Source organism: Eptatretus burgeri, chromosome 9 (genome assembly GCF_056783735.1).
Source record: "Eptatretus burgeri isolate ZD-2024b chromosome 9, Ebu_testis_v1, whole genome shotgun sequence".
Lineage (NCBI taxonomy): Eukaryota > Metazoa > Chordata > Myxini > Myxiniformes > Myxinidae > Eptatretus > Eptatretus burgeri.
Window position 1 is genome coordinate 2,574,013 of NC_140969.1, and position 14,805 is coordinate 2,588,817.

A 14,805-nucleotide genomic window follows, 5' to 3' on the forward strand; every position below is an offset into this window, starting at 1 on the left:
CCTCATCATCTCCTCAGTATAAAAGATCATCATTTCCTCAATATAAAACCTCATCATCTCCGCAGTATAAAAGATCATCATCTCCTCAATATAAAACCTCATCATATCCTCAATATAAAACCTCATCATCTCCGCAGTATAAAAGATCATCATCTCCTCAGTATAAAACCTCATCATCTCCTCAATATAAAACCTTATCATCTCCTCAATATAAAACCACATCATCACCTCAGTATAAAAGATCATCATCTCAATATAAAACCTCATCATCTCCTCAGTATAAAAGATCATCATCTCCTCAGTATAAAACCTCATCATCTCCTCAGTATAAAACCTCATCATCTCCTCAGTATAAAACCTCATCATCTCCTCAATATAAAACCTCATCATCTCCTCAGTATAAAACCTCATCATCTCCTCAGTATAAAACCTCATCATCTCCTCAGTATAAAAGATCATCATATCCTCAATATAAAACCACATCATCTCCTCAGTATAAAACCACATCATCTCCTCAGTATAAAAGATCATCATATCCTCAATATAAAACCTCATAATCTCCTCAGTATAAAACCTCATCATCTCCTCAGTATAAAAGATCATCATATCCTCAATATAAAACCACATCATCTCCTCAGTATAAAACCACATCATCTCCTCAGTATAAAAGATCATCATATCCTCAATATAAAACCTCATAATCTCCTCAGTATAAAAGATAATCATCTCCTCAGTATAAAACCTCATCATATCCTCAATATAAAACCTCATCATCTCCGCAGTATAAAAGATCATCATCTCCTCAATATAAAAGATCATCATCTCCTCAATATAAAACCACATCTCCTCAACATAAAACCACATCATCTCCTCAATATAAAACCTCATCATCGCCTCAGTATAAAACTTCATCATATCCTCAATATAAAACCTCATCATCTCCGCAGTATAAAAGATCATCATCTCCTCAATATAAAAGATCATCATCTCCTCAGTATAAAACCTCATCATATCCTCAATATAAAACCTCATCATCTCCGCAGTATAAAAGATCATCATCTCCTCAATATAAAACCTCATCATCTCCGCAGTATAAAAGATCATCATATCCTCAATATAAAACCTCATCATCTCCGCAGTATAAAAGATCATCATCTCCTCAGTATAAAACCTCATCATATCCTCAATATAAAACCTCATCATCTCCGCAGTATAAAAGATCATCATTTCCTCAATATAAAACCTCATCATCTCCGCAGTATAAAAGATCATCATCTCCTCAGTATAAAACCTCATCATATCCTCAATATAAAACCACATCATCACCTCAGTATAAAAGATCATCATCTCAATATAAAACCTCATCATCTCCTCAGTATAAAAGATCATCATATCCTCAATATAAAACCACATCATCTCCTCAGTATAAAACCACATCATCTCCTCAGTATAAAAGATCATCATATCCTCAATATAAAACCTCATAATCTCCTCAGTATAAAAGATAATCATACCCGCAATATAAAAGATCATCATCTCCTCAGTATAAAAGATCATCATCTCCTCAGTATAAAAGATCATCATCTCCTCAGTATAAAACCTCATCATATCCTCAATATAAAACCTCATCATCTCCGCAGTATAAAAGATCATCATCTCCTCAATATAAAAGATCATCATCTCCGCAGTATAAAAGATCATCATCTCCTCAATATAAAACCTCATCATATCCTCAATATAAAACCTCATCATCTCCGCAGTATAAAAGATCATCATCTCCTCAGTATAAAACCTCATCATCTCCTCAATATAAAACCTTATCATCTCCTCAATATAAAACCACATCATCACCTCAGTATAAAAGATCATCATCTCAATATAAAACCTCATCATCTCCTCAGTATAAAAGATCATCATTTCCTCAATATAAAACCTCATCATCTCCGCAGTATAAAAGATCATCATCTCCTCAATATAAAACCTCATCATATCCTCAATATAAAACCTCATCATCTCCGCAGTATAAAAGATCATCATCTCCTCAGTATAAAACCTCATCATCTCCTCAATATAAAACCTTATCATCTCCTCAATATAAAACCACATCATCACCTCAGTATAAAAGATCATCATCTCAATATAAAACCTCATCATCTCCTCAGTATAAAAGATCATCATCTCCTCAGTATAAAACCTCATCATCTCCTCAGTATAAAACCTCATCATCTCCTCAGTATAAAACCTCATCATCTCCTCAATATAAAACCTCATCATCTCCTCAGTATAAAACCTCATCATCTCCTCAGTATAAAACCTCATCATCTCCTCAGTATAAAAGATCATCATATCCTCAATATAAAACCACATCATCTCCTCAGTATAAAACCACATCATCTCCTCAGTATAAAAGATCATCATATCCTCAATATAAAACCTCATAATCTCCTCAGTATAAAACCTCATCATCTCCTCAGTATAAAAGATCATCATATCCTCAATATAAAACCACATCATCTCCTCAGTATAAAAGATCATCATCTCCTCAGTATAAAAGATCATCATATCCTCAATATAAAACCTCATAATCTCCTCAGTATAAAAGATAATCATACCCGCAATATAAAAGATCATCATCTCCTCAGTATAAAAGATCATCATCTCCTCAGTATAAAAGATCATCATCTCCTCAGTATAAAACCTCATCATATCCTCAATATAAAACCTCATCATCTCCTCAGTATAAAACCTCATCATCTCCTCAGTATAAAACCTCATCATCTCCTCAGTATAAAACCTCATCATCTCCTCAGTATAAAACCTCATCATCTCCTCAATATAAAACCTCACCATCTCCTCAATATAAAACCTCATCATCTCCTCAATATAAAACCTCATCATCTCCTCAGTATAAAACCTCATCTCCTCAGTATAAAACCTCATCATCTCCTCAGTATAAAACCTCATCTCCTCCTCAGTATAAAACCTCATCTCCTCAGTATAAAACCTCATCATCTCCTCAATATAAAACCTCATCATCTCCTCAGTATAAAACCTCATCATCTCCTCAGTATAAAACCTCATCATCTCCTCAGTATAAAACCTCATCATCTCCTCAGTATAAAACCTCACCATCTCCTCAGTATAAAACCTCATCTCCTCCTCAGTATAAAACCTCATCATCTCCTCAGTATAAAAGATCATCATCTCCTCAGTATAAAACCTCATCATCTCCTCAGTATAAAAGATCATCATCTCCTCAGTATAAAACCTCACCATCTCCTCAGTATAAAACCTCATCATCTCCTCAATATAAAACCTCATCATCTCCTCAGTATAAAACCTCATCATCTCCTCAGTATAAAACCTCATCATCTCCTCAGTATAAAAGATCATCATATCCTCAATATAAAACCACATCATCTCCTCAGTATAAAACCACATCATCTCCTCAGTATAAAAGATCATCATATCCTCAATATAAAACCTCATAATCTCCTCAGTATAAAACCTCATCATCTCCTCAGTATAAAAGATCATCATATCCTCAATATAAAACCACATCATCTCCTCAGTATAAAAGATCATCATCTCCTCAGTATAAAAGATCATCATATCCTCAATATAAAACCTCATAATCTCCTCAGTATAAAAGATAATCATACCCGCAATATAAAAGATCATCATCTCCTCAGTATAAAAGATCATCATCTCCTCAGTATAAAAGATCATCATCTCCTCAGTATAAAACCTCATCATATCCTCAATATAAAACCTCATCATCTCCTCAGTATAAAACCTCATCATCTCCTCAGTATAAAACCTCATCATCTCCTCAGTATAAAACCTCATCATCTCCTCAGTATAAAACCTCATCATCTCCTCAATATAAAACCTCACCATCTCCTCAATATAAAACCTCATCATCTCCTCAATATAAAACCTCATCATCTCCTCAGTATAAAACCTCATCTCCTCAGTATAAAACCTCATCATCTCCTCAGTATAAAACCTCATCTCCTCCTCAGTATAAAACCTCATCTCCTCAGTATAAAACCTCATCATCTCCTCAATATAAAACCTCATCATCTCCTCAGTATAAAACCTCATCATCTCCTCAGTATAAAACCTCATCATCTCCTCAGTATAAAACCTCATCATCTCCTCAGTATAAAACCTCACCATCTCCTCAGTATAAAACCTCATCTCCTCCTCAGTATAAAACCTCATCATCTCCTCAGTATAAAAGATCATCATCTCCTCAGTATAAAACCTCATCATCTCCTCAGTATAAAAGATCATCATCTCCTCAGTATAAAACCTCACCATCTCCTCAGTATAAAACCTCATCATCTCCTCAGTATAAAACCTCATCATCTCCTCAGTATAAAAGATCATCATCTCCTCAGTATAAAACCTCATCATCTCCTCAGTATAAAAGATCATCATCTCCTCAGTATAAAACCTCATCATCACCTCAGTATAAAAGATCATCATCTCCCCTCCGAACTCTTTCATTTGCTGCTGTCGCTCTGCTTCCTGGTCCTGTCACCACGTCCTGGAAAATAATTACTTTCCTGCATCTAAATGAATCAATACGGTTCGTTATGTTAAACAGTTTGATGAAATCTCATTAAATGTAAACAACCAGGACCTCCTCACCCGCTCCGATGAGCTTCGTCCCTCTCAGCCTGAACCATGAACCCAAACACACACAGAGCTTCTCTCAGCACGAACGCACTTTTACCTCTTACAGAAATTTAATAACCGGAACGACCAGTTTGGACACATCTCACCATTGGTTTCGTCAAAAACAATCTTTAAATTCCATTCATTCCCGAACCTCCACCCGCCCGCCACAAAACCCTCCCAACGTACCTGTGGTACCGAAGTCAGCAGCGAATCTCGTGTTTCGGACTAAACGTCACCGTTTAAAAAGGTCACTGTTTAAAAAGGTCACTGTTTAAAAAGGTCACCGTTTAAAAAGGTCGTCGAGGCCAGGATGTCAGGACACCAACATTTGGATTTTAAATCGAACCGCACGACGTCAATATACACCATGGCGCCAATTCCGCTCCGCGGCGTCGACCAAGTCACGTGATGGAAACATCAGACGGCATGTTAATCACACATGACGTCACAGCACGTCACACGTTACGTCACGTCACGTCACGGATCGTCGCGGATCGTCGCGGTTCGTCGCGGATCGTCGCGGATCGTCGCGGTTCGTCGCGGATCGTCGCGGATCGTCGCGGATCGTCGCGGATCGTCGGCAGTAACCTGTAGTTAATCCCGGTGTGCTCATCAAGGTTGAGTACAAGTTAACTCTTTTAACTTGTTCAGCTCCTCCATCGAGGACTGCTGCTCACGAACCAACCTTCGGCTCCACCAATAATAACAATATAATCGGTCGAGTCGACTTTGAAACACACGGACATTGTTCACATCGACCATTCCCTTTGTGTGACTGTTCCGATCATCAGAAGAATCCTCAAACTGAAAGTGATATTTACTACAAGTCGACAATGGAACGGCTGTTGGACACAGATTCCAAGGATGTCCTTCACTGGTCAGATTACTCCCAGGTACAAGAAGTGATCACATGGAACTCAGACATGTCCACCTCATGTGTTGAACACAATGATCACGTGACCCCTGCCTTGATGGATATATATATATATATATATATATATATATATATATATATATATATATATATATATATATATATATATATATGTATATATATATATATATATATATATATATATATATATATATATATATATATATATATATATATATATATATATATATATATATATATATATATATATATATATATATATATATATATATATGTATATATCTAGAGTGGGTGAAGATGAAGGATTTCGAGTTTTTCTTCATTCCACACAACACGAAGTTCACTATTAATCCGCCTTGTTGCTCGTCTCTGCACACACACTCACACTACCATCTCCGATCGTCTCGAACCTCGACTGCCAGAGTCGTGTCGTGTACTTTAATATATCGGTGTCGACTTCTTGGTACTTTTATATCATTAACTTTGTCCCATTTACTCGTCCAACCAATGGCAGTAGTGGAGGCGTGGTTTAATCTGGTTTCCAACCAATCATTTTGCCCCACACTACTATCGGGCTCTTGGACCTCCCCCTCGAGGGACGAGGGGTGAGGACTGAGGAAGGCTATAACGTGAGTGGGAGGATGCTTGTCTGCCTGGCAGATCAACATTTACACCATCATGGAAATGACTCATGGACTTGAGTTCCACTGGAGTTAAACTAAAGTTCACTGGAATTAAACTAAAGTTCACTGGAGTTAAACCAAAGTTCACTGGAGTTAAACCATGTTCGCAGCCCTATCTTCAGTAGGTTTCTGTTCTGTTCAACCGTGAAATTACCATAATTGAACCCTTTTTGGTGAGCAGCTTGATCCTGCAGGCACTGATCATTTATGACACCCGGGTCACCGGGTCGATCATATTCTTTTGTGGACATGACACCGAATTGGCGCACCGGTGATGAGCCATTTCTCCATTCTTATTACCCTCACCAGAGGAGAGGGTATTGCATTTGGGTGCGTTTGTCACTTGTGAAAATTCAAAGGAGTTCATCATAAGCAAGAAGCCGATTAGTTTTGAGGTCAAAAGGTCACCATAGGACGAAGGTCAACAAACATGCCGTTTTTCTAAAATCCTCAATTTTCATCCGATTGATGAGAAATTTGAACAGGATTTGCATAGCAGGTCGCTGAATTCAACCACCAATTATTTTTAAGGTCAAATTTGTTTTATGGATTTCGCAAAGTTGTTTGTTTGTCCACACAGATCTTTAGTGTTCTTCTTCGCGACCGCTTGTCAGATCGATGCGATTTTCAACATAGGAATGGCTACTCATGTGGAATCTTTTCATGATAATTATGACGTCAGAGGTCCCGTGGTGTAGCAGCCATGTTGGAAAAAAGGGAAAAAATTTGGACCTCGATTTCCAAAACCACACGAAGGAAAAAATTGAAACTTGGCACATGGAAGCGGACTTGAGGACATGGAGACGGCGCTACACGATACACATTTACATCAAGTCGTCCACATGCAGAACAAGTGTAATTTTTTTATGATGTCATAAGTGCCTTCGTTATGACATCATGATTGCATAACAAAGGCACCAATCGCTAATGTAGAACGCTACATCGAATCAAGACGAAATTTTTTGAGGGTCATCTAGGGCTAAATTAGTACACATAAAAAAAAAAACCGATGACATCATCAGTCACGTGGTTCAGCAGCCATTTCTTATATACCTACAAAAATCTTCACTGAAACGGCTGAACAGCGAGGTGAAACTTTGCAGGTGTGACCGCCTGTCCTTGAAGAACAAAACATTCACACCAATGACATCATAGATCGCATGGATTGGCAGCCAATTTGGATTTACCATAAAACCTATAAAAAAAAAATCTTCTTCTCCAGAATGGCTGGACAGATTGGAGGGAAGCATCACATAAATGTTCCCCAAGCCTTCGGGATACCAGGGTGTTCACGAATAACTTAAAGGTCACATGATCTGGCAGCCATATTGGATTGAGCAGAAAAATCTTAAGAAAAAAAAATTCCCCTTTAACTGTTTCATCGATCAAAGTGAAATTTCACAATCATGATCGACCAGTGATGGGGTCCGGCCCGCTAAGCCGGTTACTTTGAGAGGCTGTACCAGGCTGATGCACCAGCTGTTGAGTTGGATGTCAAGGGTGTTACTATCCCTATTGCTGACCCTCCAGTCAACTGTGGTCCAACTTCATTTGTGGAAACACAGGCTCCGGTGAACCAGTTGAAATGGGGTAAAGCTCCTGGGATCTGTGGCATCCATGTTGAACTTCAAGGCTGGTGGAAATGCTGGATTTGTGGCGTTGCATGCAGTTCTGTGCTCTGCCTTGAACACAGGCATCATCCCATCACTGGAAGAGGGGCCTTATTGTTCCTCTCTGGAAAGGGAAGGGTGATCGTCAGGACTACAACAACTACCGAGGGGTGACGCTGCTCTCAGTGCCGGGCAAGGTCTTTGCTCGGATAATTCCTGATAGGGTTCATCACCATCTGCTTGAGCACCAGTGCCCAGAGCAGTCAGGCTTTACACCAAGGAGGTCAATGATTGACCGTATCCTTGCTCTTCAGGTCCTCACCGAACGTAAATGAGAGTTTTCGCAGGTGCTGCTTGCAGCCTTCGTTGATCTCTGTAAAGCGTTCCATTCAGTGAATCGGGATGCCCTCTGGAGGAGTCTTAGTCTTTGTGGGGTGCCACCAAAACTGATCGATCTGATGTCTGAACTCTACTCTGGTACTGAGAGTGCTGTGAGTTGTGGTGGTACCATCTCCAACTTATTTCCAGTTGTTACTAGAGTTCTTCAAGGGTGTGTTCTGGCCCCCGCACTTTTCAGCACTTGTATGGACTGCATTATGGGGTGGATGTCAGAGAGATCAAGCTGCGTTGCATCAAGATCTCTGACCTTGATTTCGCAGATGATGCAGTTATCTTTGTGGAGACTCTGGATATCTGTTTTGGGAGCCCTCGAGGTGCTGAATGAGGAGTCAGAAACTGCTGCGATTATAGATTTCCTTGGTCAGACATAAGATCCAGGCTTTCAATGACATCTTGGATGCTGCTATCTTGTCTGCACCTGTTTGTGGTGAGGATGTTGAGGTCACAGAGAGATTCACTTACCTTGGCAGTGATACTCATGTCATTGATGGCTGTGAGCCAGAGGTCAATAGACATCTGGGTCAGGCCTGGGGAGTCATGGATTCAATGGATAATGGGGTGTGGCACTGTTGGTACCTGTGCAGGACGACGAAAGTCCAAGTCTTCAGGTCCTTGGTGCTTCCAGATGTGACTTGGACTCTGACCATGGATCTGAGAAGGAGACAATTACTTTGGTACCAGGTCTCTTTGAAGAATCCTTGGCTATCGCTGGTTGGACTTTGTGTCAAACGAGCGGTTGCTGAGAGAGACTCGAAGGAGATTTGTTACCTGCATAGTCCGTGAGCGTCAGCTGCAGCTGTATGGACATGTGGCTCGTTTTCCTGATACTGATCCTGCTCACCCGATTCTCTCGGTGAGGGAGTCTCGTGAGTGGAGGAGGCCAATGGGCCAACCACGTGCCACATGGTTGCAGCAGGTTGATCGGCATCTCAAGCAGATGGGGATGGGCCTGGCATCTGCCTGGGGGATGGCCAGATGGAGGCCCCTGGAGTACCGGCGGAAAGTGGACGCAGCGACACGCTGCTCTGGCGCATGCTCCCATACCTTCCTGTTATAAATTATAATTATAAATTCCTGGCACATTCAGAATGGAGTTACCTGTTCAACAAAAGTGCAAACACATTTGTTGTACATCATGCGGAAGAACTCATTTATAACCCGGCACAAAGAGATACATGCTCGTGCACACACAGAGATACACACACGGAGTTGGATACTTTTGAGACCTGACAGGTGTCTGTTGCACCTACTGAAACCCACCCACATGAGACAATAGCAGCCAACAAAAGCAACTTGCATGTACATACGCACGCACGCACACGACCTGGGAAGCTCCGTTCCATCTTTTGAAACCCACATATTGAGATAACCAACGACACACACAGACCTCGTTTTTTCCTCACAATTACATTTATTTATTGCACAGTGAAATGTAATCGAAATGCACACACAATCAATTGGGGAAGATTCCCCTTTGATTATCCATGCACTTTCAGGACAGTCATCGCATCACTGAGATCGTGATTATAGCGCCCGGTTTATGTCGATGACAAAGTTAAGTTTCTTTAAAGGAAGCGTTTACTTCGGAAATAATAATGTAATAACTGAAGGAACCGGGAACTTTAAACATCTCCAAGAAACGTTTTGAAAAATGGGTCGACCAAAGACCCTCTCCGATAGCTCATCTGTTCAGCAGAGGGTGTCGCCTCGAGTTAAAGCCCGAAGTCTCCGGTTTTGACTGCCTCTTGACAAAAGCATCTTTGCTCGACACGTTTCTCCGAAGCATGCTGTGAAGCTAGGAAGGCGAGAGATGGAAGTGCTGGATTCATACAAATCGATACAAGCGAACACATATTACTCATGTCAGATTTCGTTCAAATAAGTTTAGCGTTTTAACAATGACATGTGGATTAAGGAGAGTTAAATTACCACGTTAAAACAAGTGTGTAGCACAATATAGACCACCTGACCAAGGATAACCTGCTTCTCATGCTCTACCTCTTCTGACATTGTTCACCAGAGGACAGACAATTAAACCACTATTTCAACTCAGACAACAGTCCAATGACAAGAAATTCGATTAGTACAAACATACAAATTATTATTACAGGCCCTATAGGCGATCTTGTTCCAAGCATGCAACACGTTCTTCTGATGCCTACTTATATTTGGGCGGTGTATAAGTAACTCATAGCTCTGTATATGCAAAAAAAAACCCCCAAAAAAACCCAGGTTACATACAAGAAGTAAAAACACACCCACTGCTTGCAATTCAAAACACCTGACTGCACTGGAAAACGTGGGGACAAAAATACTGTACTGTAAATAGTGAGGACTTGTAATACCCTCCCCCACCTGGAGGCGGCGCTACACGATACACATTTCGGCCTAAGTCACATTTGCTCTACGGCGAGGATACGGCGGCCGTACGCCCTCTGAATTGACAGAAACGTGCGGCGGCCGCAGAGTATCTGCGGTGGCCTCAGGGTGGCCCTACGCCGTTTGGCTATATTTTACAGGCCCTAGGGGTCGCCATGGAATTATAACGTGGAGTCGTAACTTTTTTCATTTCTACGTTCGCCGTAGCAATTCGACAAGCCGAAAAAAAAAAACTGGTATCAAAAAAAAGAACCCACTCGTTACCGTCCGTCTGGCCGCACGTTCGCCTTAGGGCCCCCCTGCGGTCCCCCTGCGGGCACCTTGCGTCTGCCTTGAAAATTCTATGGCCGCCGCAGGGACGCCCTAAGGTCACCGTGCGACATCAAATCAAAGACCGTACGGCACCCCCACGTTTTCGGTCTCCACAATTTCTAAATAACCCGTGCGGCTCCCCAAAAAATAAAAACATATGTGACTGCTACATTGTGTGACCGTGGAAATACTTCGGCCACCCTATAATTGCTCGTGGCCGTAGATTATGTAGACCCCACGGCCGCCGTGGCAAATGTGACTTAGGCCTAACATAGATAATTTTACTCCCCACCCCTACACCCCAAAACCACCGGAAAAGATAAAACACTTATGGGGGTCATGCTGGTCGTATGTAGAAAATCTGGATGTAATTGTCCCAGAATTGTAGGAGTAGCACTCCAAACACATAAACAAAGAAACACACAAACACACAAACATACAAACACTGGTCTGTGAATGAGAGTAAGGATTCATATTACTCATAAAATTTGTCAACACGATTGGTGTTATTTTTTCAGCAAATTGTTGGTTTCTTCGCGTTTGTCTCAGTTTTGTCGACCTTTTGCTTTGTGTTATACTGTTCATCGACTTTGTTTTACAATCAATAAAATGTAGGAGTGTTTCTGCCCAAAGTGCTTGGGACCACGGCTTGTTTTCACACCTCTTTTACAACAGAAAACCTCCAAAGTTCATGATGATGTTCCACATTGTAGAAGTACTAGCAGGTACCTGTGGATTATCTCTGCACAATGGAAAACGTGACTTCAAGTCCACCACAACCACCCCCTCACAAACCCCCAAGTCAGTAATCCTCACAAACCCCTCCCAAAACCCAAGTACAAACTCAGCCATCTCTTAATTGTATGAAAGTTTTCTTTGGGCGGTGTATAGCAGACCGCTTCCTCGATCGTTCCAACCAAAACATGCATTACCTCATTCCCTCAGTGATGTAATCAAAACAGACCCTTCTTTCCTCAAAAAGTTACCTCTATTTCATGATAGAAGATGCACTGTTCAGTCTTCAAATGTACACCAGAGGCCGATGAAGTCTGAGACCTATACGGAGCGAACAATACGGTGACCATTTGATTTTGAATTTCCACCTTGGACGGACGGAGAGACAGACAGACAGAGCGACTGGTGGAGAATAAACACATTCAGTGGCCCACAAAAGTGTTCACCCCCTTCCAATAATGCCACATTTAGATGAATTATGTGGAAACTATTTTCCCAAATGAACTTGTTTTATTCCTACCTGGAGAGATCAAACTAAACACCGTTATAGTTTAAGGAGGTTACATGTCAGGAATACCTGTAAAGAACATGTAAAAACCAAAATTCACTGGTTGTAAAAGTATTCAACCCCTCCGATCAGTACCTGGTGGAAGAACCTTTCACAGCAATGACTGCAATCAGTGTTTCTGGGTAGATCTCTACCAGCTTCACACAGTGAGATAATGAAACCGTTGTCCATTCTTCAGGTGAACATTACTCTTGTTCTGCCACATTTGATGGGTATCATCGATGGACTGAAATTTTCAAATGTCACCATAAATGATCAATTGGGTTCAAGTCAGGACATTGACTGGGCCACTCAAGAACCTATTTATTTACTTCTTACTCAGCCACCCCAGTGCGGCTTTAGCTTTGTGCTTCTCATCGTTGTCCTGCTGAAATGTGAATCTCCGACAAAGTTTGATTCATGGCTGACTCGAGCACATTAAAACCCCTTAGATATGTGGAGGAGTTTAATTTTTTTAGTTCACCCACTCATTGCACACATGTGAAATATATTACACTTCTTTTTTAACCTTTCAAACAAACAATTTGCTCTTGAAGTGATTTATGGTTAATTAGGCAAAGGGTTTGAATCCTTATACAACTGATCGCTTTACCCTGCTTTTCACTTCGCGAGCACAGAGTAATAAGCTGAGGTGGCATGAAAATGTGAAAACTTGGTGGGGGGGGGGGGTGTGGGGAATGGAGACGGGGCTGTCGGGTGAGGAAAGGACAAACAACATTCACATTTACACGAGACCCTCTCACAATAATGACAGGTACACAATCACATCACCCATCCACAACGAGATACCTCCCATTCCTGCCGATATACCAGTACCCCTGTATCCCCAATGTTTATAGTTACCTATCAAAGTCCAATTTAAAACTATCTACTGTTTCTGCTGCCACTACCTTTTCAAGGAGACTATGCTAACCGCTCTCCAAGTGAAAGAACCCTACATTACTACCATCCTAATTATGCTCTTCTATACGCTTAAATTGTGCCCCTTGTTGTATCACTGTCCATTATATTGAAAAACTCTTCTGCATTATTTTGTTAATACCTTCATTAAACATCTCTATCAGATCCCCTCATAAGGAGACAATGGCATGGAAAAGCCATTTTGAAAGGAGAGAGATGATGATGGCAAACTTACCGGGGGATGAGCAGAAGGTACCAAATGGCGTCCGAGGAAAGACAGCAAATGTCTCCACATAAGGCCACTTCCCATAAACATGAGTCCGGTAACAAACCAGAATGAACGTGGATCCTGAGCACACACAGGTATTTCTTAACAGGTGAACACACTCAGAGATAAATGGGGAAACATCGTGGTGGTAGGAAAAATGACAACAAATAACTCGAACCGCACTCGGTAGAGTGAATACCTAAAACCAGGCTGAACAGTTTACATTTCGGATTCCACTGAAAGGCCGGACCAGATTCGGACCTTAACCAAAATCGAATCAGCTCGTTCTTGTCATCTAACCAACACATCCACCTCGTTTTGTCACAATCCATCCACAACTTTTTGAAATATCGTGCCATACTGGATATATTTTTGCCCCAATCTCTCAATGGTGAAGAATTACATTAAAAAAAAAAAATCTCGGATCCGGATTCGGATCTTCATCAAAATCAAACTGATTTGTCCTTTCCACACACTCAACCTGTCCAGCAAGTTTCGTCTGAGTCCGTCCACAACTTTATGAGATATTGTCCTCACAGACAAATAAATGGATAGACAGGGGTGAAAACATAACCTCAGTCCACCTACGGTGGTGGATGTAATGAGGTGAACAATGACGTCCTGTGATGAATACAATTGGAAATGTAGTGAACAATGATGTCCTGTGATGAAGACAATTTGAAATTAAGTGAACAATGACATCCTGTGATGAAGGGAATTAGAAATGTAGTAAACAATGACGTCCTGTGATGAAGACAATTGGAAATCTAGTGAACAATGACGTCCTGTGATGAAGACAATTGGAAATGTAGTGAACAATGACGTCCTGTGATGAATACAATTGGAAATGTAGTGAACAATGACGTCCTGTGATGAAGACAAATTGAAATTAAAAGTGAACAATGACATCCTGTGATGAAGGGAATTAGAAATGTAGTAAACAATGACGTCCTGTGATGAAGACAATTGGAAATCTAGTGAACAATGACGTCCTGTGATGAAGACAATTGGAAATGTAGTGAACAATGACGTCCTGTGATGAATACAATTGGAAATGTAGTGAACAATGACGTCCTGTGATGAATACAATTGGAAACGTAGTGAACAATGACGTCCTGTGATGAAGACAATTGGAAATGTAATGAACAATGACGTCCTGTGATGAATACAATTGGAAATGTAATGAACAATGACGTCCTGTGATGAATACAATTGGAAATGTAGTGAACAATGACATCCTGTGATGAAGACAATTGGAAATGTAGTGAACAATGACGTCCTGTGATGAAGGGAATTGGAAATGTAGTGAACAATGACGTCCTGTGATGAAGGGAATTGGAAATGTAGTGAACAATGACATCCTGTGA

The 14,805-nt window shown here is 40.8% G+C and overlaps 2 protein-coding genes across 20 annotated transcripts in view; both read right to left on the minus strand.

Moving 5' to 3' along the window:
• The window catches only part of LOC147019430 (putative E3 ubiquitin-protein ligase RNF144A), a 126,251-nt gene extending 121,159 nt beyond the window's left edge, over positions 1-5,092 (minus strand). For 4 of the 11 annotated variants that reach the window (XM_085893910.1, XM_085893906.1, XM_085893902.1 and 1 more), the window contains exons 1-2: positions 4,660-4,789; positions 4,474-4,555 (exon numbers count right to left, since the gene is read on the minus strand). The gene's annotated coding sequence lies outside the window, so the exon portion shown is untranslated. Of the gene's footprint in view, positions 1-4,473; positions 4,556-4,659; positions 4,851-4,875 lie in introns of those variants that run through there. The other 7 variants (XM_085893914.1, XM_085893908.1, XM_085893907.1 and 4 more) reach the window with 7 other exon arrangements.
• A 4,575-nt stretch (positions 5,093-9,667) lies between these two features.
• The window catches only part of MRS2 (magnesium transporter MRS2), a 58,576-nt gene continuing 53,438 nt past the window's right edge, over positions 9,668-14,805 (minus strand). For 4 of the 9 annotated variants that reach the window (XM_085893917.1, XM_085893923.1, XM_085893921.1 and 1 more), the window contains 3 exons: positions 13,406-13,519; positions 11,954-12,070; positions 9,668-10,071 (listed from right to left, as the gene is read on the minus strand). In XM_085893917.1, the coding sequence (XP_085750043.1) occupies positions 9,958-10,071; positions 11,954-12,070; positions 13,406-13,519 (345 nt within the window). In that variant the 3' untranslated portion in view covers positions 9,668-9,957. The remainder of the gene's footprint in view (positions 10,072-11,953; positions 12,071-13,405; positions 13,520-14,805) is intronic. The other 5 variants (XM_085893919.1, XM_085893920.1, XM_085893922.1 and 2 more) reach the window with 3 other exon arrangements.